The sequence below is a fragment of the Enhydra lutris genome, unplaced genomic scaffold (assembly GCF_002288905.1).
Source record: "Enhydra lutris kenyoni isolate GAN:26980312 unplaced genomic scaffold, ASM228890v2 scaffoldscaffold22, whole genome shotgun sequence".
In the NCBI taxonomy this organism is placed as follows: Eukaryota; Metazoa; Chordata; class Mammalia; order Carnivora; family Mustelidae; genus Enhydra; species Enhydra lutris.
In genome coordinates this window covers 16,575,303-16,593,160 of record NW_019154106.1, presented here as the reverse complement: position 1 = coordinate 16,593,160, position 17,858 = coordinate 16,575,303, and the positions used below count along the sequence as shown (strand labels likewise).

General features: G+C 55.3%; 2 protein-coding genes across 3 annotated transcripts in view; one reads left to right on the top strand and one right to left on the bottom strand.

Moving 5' to 3' along the window:
* LOC111149449 (chromosome unknown C11orf49 homolog) overlaps positions 1-5,975 on the top strand; it is a 190,880-nt gene extending 184,905 nt beyond the window's left edge. Inside the window, exons 5-8 of the mRNA XM_022506537.1 lie at positions 1,463-1,658; positions 2,297-2,406; positions 4,910-4,973; positions 5,236-5,975. Of these exons, the coding sequence (XP_022362245.1) occupies positions 1,463-1,658; positions 2,297-2,406; positions 4,910-4,973; positions 5,236-5,410 (545 nt within the window). The 3' untranslated portion in view covers positions 5,411-5,975. The remainder of the gene's footprint in view (positions 1-1,462; positions 1,659-2,296; positions 2,407-4,909; positions 4,974-5,235) is intronic.
* Positions 5,976-8,381: 2,406 nt separating this feature from the next.
* Positions 8,382-17,805, bottom strand: LOC111149448 (ADP ribosylation factor GTPase activating protein 2). Of its 2 annotated transcripts, XM_022506535.1 has the most exons (16): positions 17,689-17,805; positions 17,400-17,518; positions 16,754-16,826; positions 16,105-16,236; positions 15,937-16,017; positions 15,014-15,095; positions 14,699-14,755; positions 13,563-13,615; positions 12,966-13,102; positions 12,737-12,868; positions 10,942-11,070; positions 10,728-10,862; positions 9,614-9,740; positions 9,359-9,452; positions 9,121-9,239; positions 8,382-8,667 (listed from the first exon to the last, which is right to left on the bottom strand). In XM_022506535.1, the coding sequence occupies exons 1-16, from the start codon at positions 17,758-17,760 to the stop codon at positions 8,647-8,649; spliced, it is 1,563 nt and encodes a 520-aa protein (XP_022362243.1). In that variant the 5' UTR covers positions 17,761-17,805; the 3' UTR covers positions 8,382-8,646. The 2 variants fall into 2 exon arrangements, with proteins under 2 accessions (XP_022362243.1, XP_022362244.1); XM_022506536.1 differs by lacking the exon at positions 15,937-16,017 and having other exon boundaries at positions 17,689-17,760.
* Positions 17,806-17,858: the final 53 nt, after the last annotated feature.

Sequence of the window (17,858 nt, the reverse complement as noted above, 5' to 3'; positions counted from 1 at the left end):
CGGACAGGATGTCTCGTCCCCACTGGTGGTCACAAGATTCGGTCTGCACAGCCGCCTCCCTCCGCCCTCTCGAGACATCGAAAGGCACGAGGCTTCCAGCCGGCAGCGGCAAAGCGGCCTAAGTGACAAAGACAGTAACTGGAACCGTGCACGCTGCGCTGACAGCACACGCCACGTCCACGGTGTGTCAGACACTCCCTGTGTGCCCGGCATAGCCCTGACTTTAGTGCTTAGGACAGCCCTAGCAGATAGGTCCTCTCAGAGACCCGCTTCGGCGTGAGGAGCCGAAGTCGCAGAGCTGGTGAGTGGGGGAGCCCGGACCTGAATGGAGGGCTCCCTCCAAAGCCAGGGCTCCCCGCTGCTCGGCGCCGGTACTGCCAGCAAAGGGCTGTCCCTCGGCCCTGGCTCACGCATGTGAGCACACATTTCCCTGCCTGCACAGCTTTTCATAAGCAGACACCAGCCCTGTCTCCCCGGCCCGTGCTGCTCCCCATACACAGCGGCTGTGTCCTCACATCCCTTCTGGAATCAGGTGTCACAGAAACAGAGGAATAAATACAAATGCACACCAGCTCCCACGGCGCCCACGGCGACATCACACGCAATGCTGGGTTCAGAGGTTGCTGCTTGTGTCCGTCAACAGACTTGTTTAAAATGGGCTCTTCAGTAAACAGAAGGCTGTCTTTGGAGCCTGGACTCCCTGCCAGCTGGTGGCCCCAGCCAGCCTTGGCCTCACTCAGGCGCCACATTCTGTTTTCTTGATGGCGGCCCAAGGGCCTGGTCCGGCAGGGGCTGGAGCCTGGGGTCTCACCACCTGCTCTTGGCAGCTGCAGCACCGATTTTCCTAGCGCTCGGGAGCTCCTGGACCCTGGAGAAGGAGCAGCCCTCTCTGGGAGAATCTTCCCCACCTGCCTTTTAAATGCTTAGTAAGTTAGCAGCTTGAGGCTTTCTCTTCCACGCTGGCCTTCCCCCACGCCTTCTTGGGGCAGAGAGGCAGGTGGCCTCACAGTGAGATGGAGCGAGTGTGCACACGTCCACCCTCTAAAAGATATTTCCAGCACTTCTCGTGTGCCCAGCACTGTGCTAGATACTGGGGCACAAAGGGGACAAAGCACAACCCCTGCCTTTGTTCAAGGATCTTCCGCTCCAGCAAGAAGGCAGAGCAAATACCCAAAAAACGAAGGAGTACAGGGTGCTTGGAAGGTAGGGAAGAGGGCATCTGCCTGGTCTAGGAGCAGCTGCCCCAAGGAGGAGACGCTGGGCCAGAAACACACAGTGGTGTCACCACTCCTAAGGGCGCTGGTCCCAGGAGGTGGAGGACTCTTGCTCCCACGCCACCATGCACGAAGCGCTGAGGCTGGTGGTGCACTGAGGAAGAGAAGGGAGGACGGGAGGACGCAGCGAAGGGACCCCGTGGCTCATCCTTGCCTGACCTGTGCCCCTCCCCCATTGCGGTACGCAGAATTCCTGGAGAGCGTGGCCGCCATCTATCAGGACCTGCTGGCGGGCAAGAACCCCAATACGGTGATTGTGCCGACGTCATCCAGCGGGCAGCACCGTCAGCGGCCCCCTTTGGGTGAGGCGAGCCTGCTGGAGGGAGTGGAGGCCTCGCTGTTCTCCCAGTGCCTGGAGAACTTGTGCGACCGGCACAAGTACAGGTGAGAGATGGGCGTGGGGGCCCCACCGCAGCCCCAGGGACTGGGCTGCGGGCTCTGGAACAGATGTTCCGACTGGTCCCCGGCTGCCGGGGCCCTGGATGGTGGCACAGTGCCATCTGCCCCAGACCAGGCTGTGGCTGGGGGAACGGCTTCCCGGGGGGCTGGTCCTTCCACACGGTGAGACGAGCTGTAGATGACCAGCCTGGCCCCTTCTCCTTGCCAGGAGAGACACTGGCCCTGACTTCTTAGAGAGAAAGGGAAAACATTCACTGTACAAAGCCTTCCCTTGACAGAAAGGGAGGGTGACACTGCTCTCTGTGGCACAAGGTCTCCTTAGAGACGGAGCAAGTTTGGGCCTCCTCCAAGAAGAGGCTGCCTCTCACTGCCTTTTCGCCATTCCCTTCCTCCCACACCCCGTCTGAAAGCCCCGGCTCGGGAGCACACCAGCCCTTTCTCTCACCAGTCCAGGCCTTGCTTCTGGACATCTGCCATGCTCCCCCAGGGGTTTAGGGCCCCTAGAGCAGACAGGGTCCCTCAGTCCTGGCTTTGGGCACACTCCTAAGCCTGAAGGGCTGGATAAAAAGATGGCAGTCGGACTTGCTGGTCTTTGAAGCTAGCCTCTGCATTCTCCATTCCAGCTGTCCACCCCCAGCGCTTGTCAAAGAGGTACTAAGCAACGTTCAGAGACTGACCTTCTACGGATTCCTTGTGGCTCTTTCAAAGCATCGTGGAATCAATCAAGCCCTAGGTAAGCCAGAGCCAGCCACCGCTAGCCTCCCCTCTCCTCGCACCCTAAGCCGCGTGGTTGCTGGCTACTATTGGCAGACATGGTCCGTGCAGGCGGGGGCGCCACCATCTCCGCCCTGACTTCTCAGGTCAGCCTCGGAAGCCTGGGGGGCCAGAACGTGCACAACAGAGACCGTGCCCTCTTAGGCCTCTCACACTCCGGTGGGAAGGGACAGCCTTCCCCACCCAAGTCCCTGCCCCAACATGAAGCAGCCTCTCGGTGGCAGGGGTGTGCCCAGCCCCTCCCCATAGAATCCCCAGCTCTGCTCTGGGGAGTGGCCTGCAGGTTGCACAGACACAGGGCTATTTACTCAGTGGCTTTGGAGATTATATATCAAAGAAACCTGAATCCCATTTGTAAGCAGAGCAAAGGTGTGTCTGAGGCGGGCTTTTTTCCTAGCTGGGGAAAAAAATGATTAATCTGAAAAGGAGCAAAAAATAGGGGGAGAAGCCTGCGCTGGCCCAGTTTTTCCTGTCTGTCATTTCTTCCTACTGGTCGGTCGGCCTTCTCTACCCACCCTGCTCTTCTCCCTCTCACACCTGCTGCTGCCCCATGGGAAGAGCCCCCTGCAGAACGGGAAGGGTTATTTGTCTTCCTCTTCCAGAGGTATCCAGGTGTGCCTGAGGCGCGTTTCCGGAGTCCCAAAGAACACATAGCCTTCCCCTTCCTTCTGCCAGTTGAGAGAAGGGGGTCAAGGGAAGGAAACTGAACATTTTTAAATGCTAACCGCAGTAGGCCAAGTTGCTGTAGGTCTTTCCTGATACAAAGCCTGCTGGGGATGCACGCAGGAGTGCAAGCCCCAGCAGGACGGACTGAGGCCCACTGAGGCACAAGGCTGCCTAGCAGCCTCCTTTTGCTGAATTGATGCTCTGGGTGTGCACAGTTCTAGGGACCCCTCAACTAAGTGATGCTGGTGGCCCAGGGCGCTGACTAGACCAGAGTAGAAAGGCCAACAGGAGTCAGAAATCAGGAGTGAGGGGGAAACGGGTGGGACTTGTTTACGTTTCCTTTCACAGTGGGGTAACTCAGCCCCCTCCCTTCCCTTCCACCAGTCAGCCCACAGGAAGGAAAAGGAAAAGCAACTAGTACAGGATCAAGCCTGGACAACCTCGTGCCCTCAATTTTTCTAGGGTTTTAAAAAGGGTGATCACTCCGTCAACCACTTTTCCTGCTGCTGGGTCGAGTGGGAGATGGGGCATCTGCCCTCCCCGCATCTCCAGTGTGAGGAAAGCGATCTGGAGATACTCGGGGCGCAGCCAGCTGTGGAGAGGGGTTGCCCTGTTCCCTCAGTCCTCAAGGCACTCACACACACAGGCACGCACGCACACAAAATGAGGCGGCTCGGGGAACGTAGTTTGAAAACCACGAACAGCAAAAGCGGGCCAGGAGGCATCATCTGAAAAAGCTTTGGAAAAGCAGGGACTTGAACTAAAGCCACATGGGTAAGTTTAAGATTGAGGCTTTCTAGAGACCAGCACTGCTAGTTGCCAGAGCGACACTCTGACCGCCCGTGAGCTTCTCCCTCAACCACCTGCGGACCTCAGCTCCATCTGCCCTCCACTGTTAACAGCTCCGGCCAGAATCCAGACCGCCCCCTCTCGCCTTTTCCCTTTAGTCTGTAGCTGAGAAAACCAGCTCAGAGAGAGCCGTGGCCGGGCAGACAGGGGCCGCTCCCGGCCTGGCGGCTCCTGGCCACACAGAAGAGTTCGGTCCGGTTCTGACCCAGCCTGCTCTTCTCGCCGCTCAGAGCCTCTGAGGAGCTGAGGCAGCATTTTTGACCATACTGTCTCTGAAGTGGGCTCCTTCTGATCTGGGGGGACACAAAACTGGCTAATTTCTGATTTGGAGGGATTAGCCGGACATACTCTGTGTCTCTGGCCCCCAGTACGTGGGGCCTCAAGGAAGGAACTGAGCCACCCGCACCAGCCTACAACCCACCACCCAGTCCTGGAAGGGGACAGCCCTGTGTGTGCAGTGACCTTGAGGTGTGGGGACGTCTCATAGCTGTGGTTCCTGCCCCAACCTGAAGAGGGTAGGCGTGGGTTGACTAAATTTATCTAGCAGTAGCCACAACTTCCTGCCCCCATAACAGTCTTCTTAAAACTTCTCTTAAGAGCTCTTTCCCTTGAACAAGTCATGGGAATAAAAGGTGCAGCATAGAGATTATCGTCAATGACATTGCAATGACGTTGTGTGGTGACCGATGGTAGCTGCCCTTGTGGTGAGCTCAGCATAACGAACGGAGATGGTGAACCCCAGAAACTACTAGACATTCCATGTCCACTGTACTCAAATTAAAAAAAGTTTTTTTAGAAAGAGCACTTCTCAGATCTTTTAGATGAGCCCTCCCAGAGTCAGCAAGGCAGGTTGACCTGAAGGTGAGGGGCCCCTGCTGGGAACTGTCTGACCTGAGCCTGCCTGAAAGACACTCAGATTACTTCTGTGCCCCCCAATTATTTCGCAGGAGCTTTGCCTGACAAAGGGGACCTGACGCACGACCCAGCCATGGATGAGGAGCTGGAACGGCTGTAAGTGTCAAGTGGGGAAGTGCTGCCCCCTTGTGGGCATGTCCCTTGGACATGGCCATGCCTTGTTCTGGGTCACACCGCGAAATGTGTGCAACACGCCCATCAGTCAGGGGTCTGGGCTCCAGCAGAGGCCTGAGGTAGCCTCTCTGAGTCCTTTGGGAATATAGCCCATGGTTTCATCCAAATGCAAGAGCGAACGTGGAGGTCCAGGTCTTTAGACAGGAGGTCCCCAGCTGCCCTCTGAGCTTCTTCCCTCCTTCAGGCTGGCCCAGATCCCAGGCCTGGTCAACTCGGCCACTGCCAACCCAGAGGCCGGCTGCCTGCCTTCCCGGACCCCTCCCCGGGTTGGCTCTCCCTGGAGGCCCCTCCATCACGCCCGCAAGGTGGAAGCAGAGAGCGATGGCTCCACTGAAGAGACGGACGAGTCTGAGACTTGAGGCGTCTGAAGGGTCCTATCCACAGCACCCGTTTCCAGCTCCCACCCCGCCCTTGGGACTCCCACCCAACCTCCTCCCCCACTCCCATGCCATGCTGCCCTCTGCTGGCGAAAAGCCTGAACAACAGCCCAAGCCCAGAGACCAGCCGAGGGGTTCCGGTATCATCAGCCGAGTCAAGCAGTGACCCTGAAAAGTAACAGTCTACTCTCCTTGGCCCCGTCAGCCTCTCCACTTTAGTCACGACCCAAGCTGACAGCAGACCGAGCGGACGCCATCAGGAAGGTGACTTTTGCTGACAGTCCCCACCACGTAAGGGTGCTCTTCTCACAGCAACATTAGGCAGGGGAGACCATGAATAACCGTGCGGGGCCTCGTATGGCCAAGGGCGACACCTGTGGTGCAAGTGTAGGGTGGACATACACATGGTGGCCTTCTGCTGGAGGAAGAGCCACTGGCATGATAGGATGAAGGGTTGGCAAGAAGACAAGTCCACTTCCAAAAACTGCTCCGAGTCCCCTCTGTGTCTAACAGTTGAACATGTTAAATGAATAAAGTCCCTTGTATCTGGTAAGTGGTGAATCTAAAGCCACTAGACTGGGGAGGAGGTGAAGGGAAGGGGCGAGTTTGCACTTTTGGTGCTGAGTCCCGGCTTTTCTGGCAGGACTGGGAGGTGGGGGCCGGGGGGCCACTCAAGCCTGGACACCAGCATCAGATAATGAGCCAAGAGGGACTCCCCTCCTGCACAGGCCAGCAACTTTTCAAAGGTGCTCTCTGCTGGAATGGGCCTTCAGAAAACAAGTTCAGGGGGTTCGCGGCCAGGCTCCCATAACTCTAAAGACCCTGGCCTCATACAGTTAGCACTGCAGAGTCTTCTAGCCAGAGTTTCATTAAAACGTTTGCTAAGCCCCTGCTCAGGGTTGGGACAATGGGGATGCCGCTGTGAATGACAGGGCTGAGGAAGACAAGCTTCCAGCCAAGACTGGAGGAAGGTAAAGACAGGTGGTCTTTAACTTCCTTGAATGGGCCAGGGGTCGTCCAGAAAGTAAAAGCCACCCAGAGACCCAAGCAGAACAGGCTGCCTCCTAGGATGGGGGTCACCACACTGGGCACACACATTTTCCTGGTCTCCTCTCTGCCCAGACCAGACCCCCGCCCCCCGACAGTTTCAGGAACTGTCTCCCCAAGGCCTGCAGAGCCAGGCCAGGACTGGAAACTCCAGTCCCACTGAAGCCCCAAGCCCTGGAAACTCTCCAGGCCCACCATCATCTCCAGCTGCCGGCTGACCGACAGCGGTATGGAGATCCTGGTGGGCATCGGAATCACCTGGGGAGCTGGTTTACGACACAAGTGACCAAGTTCTGGCATGGGGTGGCGGGGGCAGGCACAGAAATCTGGATTATCAACACTCCAGGTGATTCCAGAGCTGGAAGGCCCAGACCCGCACTTTGGAAATCGACGGCTTAAAGCCCCATGGCCCCTCTTTTCTAATCCTGTCTCCCAGATGAATGGTTTACCCCTGTACCCTGAGGACCCCTAAGGTGGCATATATATTCCAGGGGCCTCTACTGGGGGAACAGATTACCAAGCAAGGGAGTTCTACACACACATACATTCTTTTCTTCCTAGACTTAAAAAGGTTCCATTAAGGCTATAGATTTCATTTGTCTTTAAACTCCCCTGAGACACACACCCCAGTCAAGCCTCTGTTGGGGTGAGGTGCGGGGCTGCTCGGCTGCTCGCCTGCCCACAGCAGTATGGCTCACTGGAGGAGTCAAAGGGCCAACTAATACCAGCTCTTTCCTCCGCGTACAACAGGGTGGTGAGGTCGAGGCTGCACTGGACCTCGCGGCAGCACAGGGCCGAGGAGCCAGGGGCCTTTGGTTTTCAGAGAAGAGACAAGCTGGAGGCCCCGGAGAGCATGCCCTCAGCTTCGGCACCATCGCCCTACCCATGTCGGTGGGAGCCCAGAGAGTGAGCCAGGGGCCTGCACTGGGCAGGGAGGCGGGATCCAGAAAGGACACGACTTCACTCAGACCGAGAGCAGCCCAGGGCCCTGCCAAGGCTTTATTTGACACCACTCTGTTTCAATACAAACAGTCCAGAAAGAAAGTCAAGTCCCTTTGGGGGAGGGGGCAAGGGAAGAATGGTCTGTGTGGCTTAGGAGCCCATCCCCCGTCCCCCAGCAGGCAGGGTGGGCCCAAACAGGCAGCACAGCAGGGGGAGAGGGCACCAGGGATGACACAGTGCACGGCCAGGGGACAAGGCCTGCAATTCTGTCGGTGCCTCAAGCTCTCACTGGGGGGGGTGCTGTCCAGGCCCCCCTTAAGACCAGGATGATAAAGAAGAAAGCTGAGCCCCAAAAGCCTGTTTCTGTCCCTCATGTCCTCTGCTTCCTTGGCCAGCATTACGCTCACAGCATCCAGAGCAGGGCACAGGGCAGATGAGACCCAGCATGGCCACCAAGCAGGGGAAGAAGGGACAGAGGGGCCTGTGCTCCACAACGGGTGGTATGGAAGGACTCCAAGACACTCAAGAGAAGCATCCCTCAAGTGATCACTGTAAAAAGGGGTGGTGAGACAGAAGATGACCACTCGGGCCTCCAGTCTGATCCCAAGTGAGACCTTTAGGTACTGGGTAAAGTTTCTAGCCCTTAATAAGGCCCAGACAAAGGTCCTTCCCCTCTCCTGCCATCTCCTGGCAGAAGAGGCCACTGGAGCAGCAAGAGCAGCAAGTCCAGAGCCTCCCTCCCCTGGGGGCTGGTCCACAGCAGAACTCTTTCTAGACCTGCCCATGGGTTCCACAGGAGGGGGGCCAAACCCCAGACAACCTGGAAGGATCCTAGAGCTGGCAAAAAAGCCTTATACGTCTCACTTTCCCTACTTGGGGAAGGGATGGACCCAGCAGAAGCTCGCCTGAGGGAACTCCTCCCCTCCCTCCCAGTGTGGCCAGACAAGGGAGCAGCAGCTTGGTTGGGGGCGGGCAGGATCAAAGGACAGTGTCTAGCACATGGGCCAGGGGGTGTGAGGGGAGGAGAATACAGGGCTCAGTCTACAGGCAGAGGTCAAGGCTGGAACTGCCCATCCCCCCTCACCCGAGATACTCAAAAGCCACCCAACTCACACACAACACATAAAGTAACAATTCCTCCCCAGCTTCCACAAGGCAAGCACCCCTGGCCTTGGAACCATGGGGGTTTTGCTGTATTGCCACCATATGCTTGAGCCGTGGTGCCTGGATCAGTAGGAACCATAGCGATCCTGGACATGGGGGAAGAAGAAAACAAAGTCCAAGCCCCTCGCTGGCAGCAGCATCCCCCACCACTCTGGCAGGACTAGGGTACCCTGGGGAATCGGGCTCCAATCTCACTATGGCAGAGATAGTTTTATATTTTACTGTGACTCAGGGAAGGGGCTGTGGCCAGATCCCAAGGGGGAAGCCCTGCCTGATCTTGAAGCTGGGGAGGAAGGAGAAAGAAGGGGAAGGTGACAAGGCCGGAGAAGTCAGTGCAGGCACAGCATCCTCTCGGGGAGCGGCCCAGGCCCGGTACCCAGCTCAAAGGAGAGAAGCTGCCCCTCCAGGAAAAGAAAAAGCTCTTTTTCGGGCTCAGGAGCTGGCCAGCAACAGTGTCTGGAAGTGGTGAAGGCCAACCTCCCAGGACGACTCTCTACTGCTTTACCCTCCTGCCCCAGGCCAAAGAGCCCCAGCCTCACCTGCAAAGAATTCATCACACCGTTGGCCAGCACGGCCATCTTCCCGGCCACAGACTTGACACCCTGCTTAAACTGGGCAATGTCCGCAGTGGGGAGCACATTGCCCAACGATACGCTACCTGTAAAAGCAAGGGAAAGGGGGCCTTAGAGCCCTGTGGGCAGCACTTCCCAGCCCACAGGCCCTTCCAGTCCTGCTCACGGGCCAGGCCCCGTGTGCACCTTACCCCTGCAGCCCTACCTGCTCCATGAGTCCCATCCACGTCCCCGAAGAGGTCAGAAGAGCTGATGGCACTGCTTCCTGAGAGCTGCTGGAGTCGAGACCGGGCTTCGTGCTGTGGTGAGGAAAGAGGAAGGCCTAGGGAATGTTTTGGCCAAAGACTCAAAAACTCCTTATCCGCTGAGACCGCTTGGTGCTGAAGCCCAAAGTAACCGCAAGGGGGAAGCTCCCACCCCACCTGCTGCCTCCAGGCTCAGGACCGACAACTCCACTGACCTCAGCATCCACCTCCCGCCCGAAGAACATGTCCGATGAGATGGCTTTGGCTCCTGCAAATTTCTGGCGCGCTTCGCTGGACTCGAGGCCTGAGCTCCGGCTTTCCACCTCCCTTCTGTTTGTGACTCTGAGGGGCAGATGTGGGATACCTCTGATCCTTCCCATTACCATCGGAGCCCAGTCATACTAATCCCATTACTAACAGAGACCGCAAACAGTGCCAGTGGCCTCCTGCGCTGCTCACTGTGGCCCCATCTGGCTGTGGCCCTGGGACTCATGGACCCTCTCTCCTGGACGAGACCCTTCTCTTCCCCACACCGAAGCCAGGGCACAAGAGAGCTTATGGTGCCTCTGCCAGGCCGCACGGACATGCAGTTTAGAGGGGACTAGTCTTCTGCCCCAAACTTCTAGAGCGTCATCAAAGTCTAGGACGTCAATACATCACTACTGCCAGTCTCCTCCAAATGATGACTGGCCTAACACTAGGGTGACCATATGACTCTGTCCGCCTGAGTTTATACCTACTCTCCTGGCATTTTTACCCTCAAAAGCCTCCCAGTGTGGACGTAAGTGTCTGCTCACTCCCATCTCCCACCAACATGCACAGACTCTGGCCTAGGTGCTTTGTAAGTTTCGTTACATTTAATTCTTCCAGAGACCCTGTGAAGTCACTACTTATGTCCCTATTTTACAAATGATTTGTAGGCCATTCATCAGTTGAATCTTGCCCAGATTATAATAAGCTTAAAAAGGAAAAAAAAAAAAAGTAACATGGTGACCGGAGACCCATAAATCCGGGTGGTCAGGATTAAAGCGTAAAATCAGGACCCTCACACCAGAGAAACAGACCCTGAACTAAAGAAGCTGCTAAGCCTTCTGTGATGACAAAGCACAGCTCAAACCAAAGCCTGATTCCCGCACCACCTGACAGCCACCAGCCACAAGTGGCTAAACTTACTAATATTAAATTAAAAACCCAGCTCCTCAGCTGCACCAGCCATGCGTAAAGAGCTCAGGAGCCTCCCCCACCCCGCCGCCCAGCAGAGAGCAGGTACACAGAACATTCCCGTCCCAGGAAAATCCTGCTGGACAGTGCTGCCCTAGCCCACTCCACCTTTCTGAAATAGGCCGGATGCTTGAGATGGTCACTTCTGGCTCCTTCTCCTCCATCCGGTCCATACCCCAGGCGGCATCTGTATCCCACCGGGAACTGAAACTTTCCCCCAAGGAGAAGGGGTTGTCCTTGTACCTGGTGAGACAGAAGAGCGGCTTAGAAAAGCTTGATGAGGAACATGGTGGCCAAGTCTGCACCCCAACAACAGCCTTACTTCGGGGGTCCAGAGGCGAAAGTACCAACATCATCAAACAAGTCGAGCTGCGAGCGGGAGGATTTTGCACTCACGGGCGTTTCCTGCTCGATCACCTGCATCTCAGACAGCACCGAGTGAGAGACGGAGCTGTGGGGACAAGCAGAGCCGCCCAAGAGCAGCTGTGAGCAGCGGTGTCACCGCCGGAGAGTCCTCTCCCCAGGCCTGCGCCCCGGGCTGGGCCAGACCCCGCAGGGAGCGCTCGGGGCCCCGCGCAGCCAGAGGACAGCCTCGACTGTCTGCACATCAGCTGTTCTCTCAAAGCAGGCCTTCCCTGGCAAAGGACTGTTCGTCTGCCTCTTTCATGACGTGCACCAAACAGTAGCGCTCTCAGTCCTTACAAACAACTCAACAGACTTGCTGCACCGTGGGCCACATCCTTTGCCAAGATTGACATGTCCACACGGAAAAGATGCACAAATGCCCCAGAAACAGGAAACGGAGTCTAATGGAATCAAAGGCGAATTCTAGACTTTCGATCTCACTTAAAAACAGAATACTGGACAGCAATCCTGGCAATAGTGGGCTTGTGAGCTCCGCCAGTGGTCTGATTTACTGAAGTGCGGCAGCGCCGTGCAGAAGGTATTACTATGTCTTTCTACAGGTGAGAAAATGGACTCCAAGCAGCTCAGCAATTTGCCTAAAGCCCACACATCTCATAACTGGCACAACTAGATGCTGAACACAGAACTATTGATTCCAAATTCAGTATTTGTGCCTTTATCCTCTACTTCTCTGAAAGAAGATAAGGCTGGCTATTTCTGCTTAATCTTTTCAGAGCACGTGCCAGCTGGATTTAAGTAACTCCACTTCGTTCCATGTGCTGCTTGTATAACACACAGCTCATCAGGGAAACATCACATTTTAAGCCCAGAAAGGACTTTAGGTCTCTTTTTTTGCAATGCAATAGAATCTTTAACTTAAATCCAGACTACCCTACTTAAAACCCCACTGTACAACATTCATCTTCAGGGTTCTGCCAGCTGAAAACTGTAGATATTTTGTAATGAGTTTAAGTGAAATTAATCCTTAAGATGCCTCTGTGGAGGAAGACACAGGAGGAGAGCAAGGCACCAAGAATTAGCGCCACTCGCCCAACGCTGCCTCTTCACTGGGAGACCGGACAGCAGCCCCAGGGCCTGGTGCTATCCAACATTCTGGCTTTTAAGAGAGTTCAAAAGTCTAGCGCCACTGAAATCTCCAGATGCAAGCTCTTAGTGCAGAGCAAACAAAATGGGTGAGAGAACTGGTTTGCAGTCCTTGTTTTGTTTTTAAGAAAACCACAGCAACATAAGCCCAGTGGTCCTGAAACAGGAAGGATACTGTTGACGCAAAGAGCGTTTGTCTAGGGCATTCCTCGGCATTACCGTGCCTGGCGGCAAGGGTGTTTAGTGGACAAGGATTAGGGATGCTAAGAGCCTTGCAATTCTCAGGGAAGTCTTAAAAAATAAAGTCTTAAAAACTCTTAAAAAATAAGGAAACATCCCACCAAAGTGCTGTCAGTACCCCATTAAGCAACATCACCCTACCCTCTTGGGAATATCGAAAAAGCACCCAATCCTATTTCTTTCATTTGGCAAACACAATGAGCACAGACCTACTCGGTGACAAGCACTATACTAGTTACTTGAAGACAATCAGCAAAGCCATCTATCTGTTCAGCCTCGGGAGAAGACTGAGCCTGCTGGGAAGAATTCGCAGTGGCTCCCAGGAGAACCGTGACATTTCCCTGCCACACCCCAGAGCTAAGCCTCACCTGCGGGACACCAAGCCCATGCCCAACCTCTCTGCCTGTTCTCGCTTCTTCCCTTCCAGATTCTGTAGCTTCTTCTCCTCCTTCTTACGGTCAATTTGGAGCTCCTGGTAGGCCAGGCGCATAGAGGCAACCCTTGGAAGGAATAAACGTGTCAGAGGCCAGCTCACATCCTGACCGTCCCACCACCCACCCAATCCCCATGAGCTGGGGCCGCTCGGGGAGCGCTCACATGGACTCCTCGGCCTGCTTCTTGGCATCAGCCACCTGCTGCTCACGGAGCTTCTCCGCCACCTGGGCCTGCCGCTCGATCTCACTGAAGCTCTGGCTGCTCACCTTCTGGGCCCCCAGGCCTTTCTTGGCACCCAGCTGGGAGGAGAATGATGGGATGGAGGCCTTGCCAACAACCACAACTCTTCTGCTCCCTCCCAAGCATGGGTCCTCTAGCCATACCACCAAAGGAAGCATTCCTTAACAATTAGGGTAAAAAAACAGGGAGCCCAGCCAGCATGCTCAAGAAGGAGAACAGTGGCTCTGCTGGAGTTGGGCACAAGGTGGCTCTCCCCGTGCACAGCAGAGGCCTCAGGGCCTGCGAACAGCAGGTAATGCTGACCAGGACCGGTCTGTGCCAGGCCCCTGATGCACACAATCGCACTGACTCTTCCCTGGGCCCCCTTAAAGAGAAGCATCTGGACAGCGCTTTCGTAGTCAGGGTTCAGAAAAGTACCTCTGCCAAAGTCACACAGCCAATGAGCGGCAGGGTCAGGGGTGCATCCAGGCCATCTAGCACTAGCTCCTAACCACCATCACGCTGCCTCTCTCCACCTACCCCTTTCTTAGCTCCTGCTGGCTTCTTCTTGCCAATGAGGGAGGTTCTCGGTTCTGTGTGAGCAAGAAGATGGGGCATGAGTGAAGACAAAGGGAGGTCAGAGGCAGCGGCTCAGTCCATACTGTGCAGCTTCTTGGCAAGAGCTTCTACAAAGAACTGCTTCGGGCAGAGGAAGGCAAGGCTGCCACCCACCAGTCCCAATGGATGGCATTGGCAGAGTCCAAGCCAAGGACAGACAGACAAGGTTAGGCGAGGCTCCCGACTCCCAGCAGACTGAGATAAGAACCTAGACCCAAAGCACCAGAGACTGTCACAGTCCCTGAACCAACACGAAGACTACTAGGCAGGGTTAGGCAGGCTGGTTAAATACCAGCTTCAGCTCCTACAGCAGGGAGCTGACATGCAAGGGGCTGCGCTCCCCAAGCAGCTGTTGGTTACCTCTGGCAGGAAGGGCCCCTTTAGGTGACAGACACATGGACTCTAGAGAGAAAGACTTATGACTAACAAGGGGTCCACCCCAGAGCCTCCATATAGCTCCTGAGCCCAGAGGCCAAAGTTATCCGCAGAGGCCTCTTAAGAGCCTCACTTCAGACCAAACCATGCCAGCCTTCGCATGGGCTCAGTTTTAGTCATTTGCTAGCCTCCTGCCCCAACCCCCAGAGGTCAACAGACACAAGGTCAGCAAACACTGTTCTTATGCTGAGCCAAAACTAAAGAACACTAAGGAAAGTAAAAAAAGAACCAAAACGCCAGAGACAGGCTGAGAAAGGACAGTGTTGCCTCCAGGTGTGAGAGCTGCATGCCCGTCCCATGAAACGGACCAGACAGGCCAATCTGCCCTCACACTCAAGGGTTAGGTGTCCAGTCTCATACTGGCCTCCCCACACTTTGGCTAGACCCAGCCCCACATTTGGAGGCAGACCCCAGGCCTTGTCCACCAGCTACCCGCTTTATCAATTCAAAGTCCTTGTAGCTAATGCTGCAACCACAAACCCAATCCCAGTCCCCACTCCAGAGAGATCAGATGCTCAATCTCATGACCTCAGTCCACATGACCAGGCAAGAGCAAACCTGAAAAGAGTCCTGGAGGCCCACCCTCTCCCAGTCACCCCGCACCTGCCAGGCGGCATACTGACCCAGAGAGGCTTTGGGTGAGGTGCCAAGCAGGTCCATGTTGGGGCCGTGTTCCGGCTCTGTGGATGCAATGGCGGGAGTTAGGTGTTAAGGCACAAAGCTTGCGGTGACTTCCCCTTACAGGAGGTGACGGGGATGAGTAGGGAATGCCCACTACGTCCTCCAAGAGACTGAAAAGAATCTTAACCCACCAAGAAACACAGGAACCCCCCCCCACACACACACACATTCCAATCCTCTTGGTCCGATGTCCCTTTCCTAGGCCCAAGTCCTCTGCCAACACCAGGGCACCTCGTTGAAATCTGGACTGAACTCACGTGCCAGGCTACTGATCTCTGCAGAAGGGGCTAGCTGCTGCGTCTCTGTTAGGTCTGGGGCTGGTACTTTCCAAGCAGGGGGCTGGAAAACAAGCCAGATCACAGAAGCTTGAACGAGCCACTCCTCCTGGCAAGAAGTGCCAAGAACCCATAGGTACCTTGTGGGGATGAGGCTCTCCTCAAGCCCATACGAAAAGAAGACTGGAGGCCAGTGAGTAAAAGCATAGCTGCTACTGCCAATGGAAGAAAGAAACCAGAAATTCACAGCTCCCTCCAGCCTCCAGGACTCACTGAGAGCCAGAGCTCACTGCCCTAATTTCACAACAACTAACAACTATTAGGCACTTACCACCTGCCAAGCACGAGTCTAAAGGCCTTTCACATATAAATACACTTAATGATGAGGACAAACCTATGCAGTAGATAGAGCTCTTTTAGAGTCGCAGGTTTTGGGGTTAAATGACTTAGCCACCATCCTAGAAATGCTAAGGAGAGGAGCAGGAATTCAAACTAAGAATCTGAATTCAGCACCCAATGCCAGTAGACAGGAAACCCCCAGCCACAGGTGGGCTGCTGGGAGGGAATCCTTTCATTGTCCCCAACCACAGTAACTTCCTTATGGGGGAAGAACCCAGGAAAAGTTGTCTGGAGCTCCTGACACCTCCTGAGCTCTCAAAAAGCTTCTCTTCCTCCCTACTATCCCAATTTATAGGCGTCCATTCCTAAGGATGGGCACAGTGCACACCTACTTATAGGAGGAGGAAACGTCTGGGTCTACCCAGCAGTGGGCCGCAGACACTCCCAGCTGAGGTCTCATACCAAGGTGAGCGGACTCCATGCCACATGATCACAGAAGGCCTTGGGCTGGTAAGTAAGCCACCTGCCAGCAACAACCATGTGTAAGATTCCTTGTGGGCACTCACTTGAGAGTGTTCCATGAAGAAATCAGAGTCCTTCTTCTCTGGGGAGTGACTGGCAGCACTATTCATATTGTCTATCCAAAGCTAGAAGGAAGAGGACAGCCTTGAAACACAGGGCCCTGAATATTCCCACTCACCCCACTACCCTCGCCCCGGGGAACAGGCACTTACATCAGTGCCATGCCTCGCCAGGGCTGCACTCCCCAGCTGCCGGATCTTTTCCCGGTACATCTGGGCAGCTCGGCTATTATATTTGGTGTTGGCGTCACTGGCTGTACATCCATGTTGGCGGAAGAAAGCTGTCTGAAGAGCAAGGAAGAGAGGAGAGCATGCTACAGGTGATTCCCCAGAGCAAAAGAGGCACCCCTTGTAACAGTGGCTTAATATTTACATATGATAAAATACACCCTACTGACACCAGCAGTTCTTCACAGAGGCTAAGATCCCCAGCAATGCCCGTGAAAAAACAGCCTCCCATTCTGAGAGCACACTGCACCTCAGCCCTCACTCAGCCCTGCCAGCAGACAGCATGCCATCCCCACCGCGCCCACCCTTCATCCAGGCTCACGAGATCTGGATGACTGTGGAGGCCCCAACTACTCATTTAGCCTCTCCCCAAGAACATCTGTCCAGTTTAGTTTGAATCCGAAGCCCAGTTGAGAAAAACCAATTTCCAGGTTTAGAGAATAGTGTACAGTGTTGCTACAAACCAGAAAATCTTCTGAAAAGAGATCATGACAGGGCCTCCTAGGAAGACCCTGTAAAGTGAGAACCCAAGCAGAAGAATGGGGGTGGGGAGGATGGTAAGAAGGAGCTTTACCGCATTGGCATTTCCGCCGACCTGCATACACCTCAGCTGGAACCAGTTCCAGTTGGAATCCAACTCTGTGGACCTGCGTGCAAGGGCTGCATGTCACCCACCAGGAGATACCAGGAGACGCTTCCTGGCAGACACCTACCTGTCATCTGGCCTCGGGCTGCAGTAGGCGCCCAGAAAACATTAATCAGCCACCACCCTATTTCCTCCACTTTACCTGGTCCATGAAAGGTTTGCTCTTCAATTATCTAGTCAAAAGAGTAGTAATTATCGTCCAGATCCGAAAGGAGATCGAATTGTCAAGCGCTCAAGCTTGGATTTGGCTTTCCCCTTAAGGACGTTCATAGTTCATGGTCTTGCTCCAGACATACTCGACCAAACTGATCAGCAACAAGATCAATGCAGCTAACTTTTCCCTGAAACTAATACTCGGAGTGTCAAGTTTAACCAACAGGAAAGAAGGAAATTTTAACCTATACGCGGACACAAGCCGCCTATGTGGCAAGGGGCCCACCCAGGCGGCTCCCTCCCGTGGGCAGCCACTGGACCACTCCCTGGCCAAGCGGTCCAATCGAGGCAGCGACTCTCCCTTACTAAGCCCACAGCCCTGGCCGGCCAGGTAAGCACAGCAGCCGCAAGAAGACCCCACCTGATGAAGCTGAGATGGACGCCCAGGGAGCGGTGCACCCCGGAACAGTCAATGCACAAGAAAACACCATACGTGATGCTGGCCCAACTCGGGTTCTTGGCGCCACAGTCGAAGCAGGCCTGGGTGGAGGAGGGGATGAGCCAATGGTTAGGGGCCCCGAGTCGAGGCCGGACGCAGACACGCCAGGTAAACAGCCCACGTCCGCCCCTCTCCCTCCCTCAAGCCCCAGGGGAGACAGGAGAATCCCTCTCCGCTAGCGCCGGACCCCACGCGCCTTCCGCTCGCGCACCTTGTTGGTCGGAATTCCGCGAAGCCGCTTGAAAAGAGTCTGGATTTCTGTCTTGCTCGGTTCCGCCGCCATTTTCTCTCCTTCCCAGACACCAGCGCGACCGACGGGTGCTGTCGCGGGCCAATCCTCAGCGGGGAAGGCGGGGCACCGAGGGGGCGCCCACAGCGCCC

Coding starts and splice junctions, on each gene's coding strand:
- LOC111149448 (XM_022506535.1), bottom strand. CDS start 17,760: ATGGCGGCGGAACCGAGCAAGACAGAAATCCAGACTCTTTTCAAGCGG. Junction 16,827..17,399: donor GTCCATCTCAGCTTCATCAG/GTGGGGTCTTCT, acceptor CCTTGCACGCAG/GTCCACAGAGTTGGATTCCA. Junction 14,756..15,013: donor AGAGATCAGTAGCCTGGCAC/GTGAGTTCAGTC, acceptor TTGCATCCACAG/AGCCGGAACACGGCCCCAAC.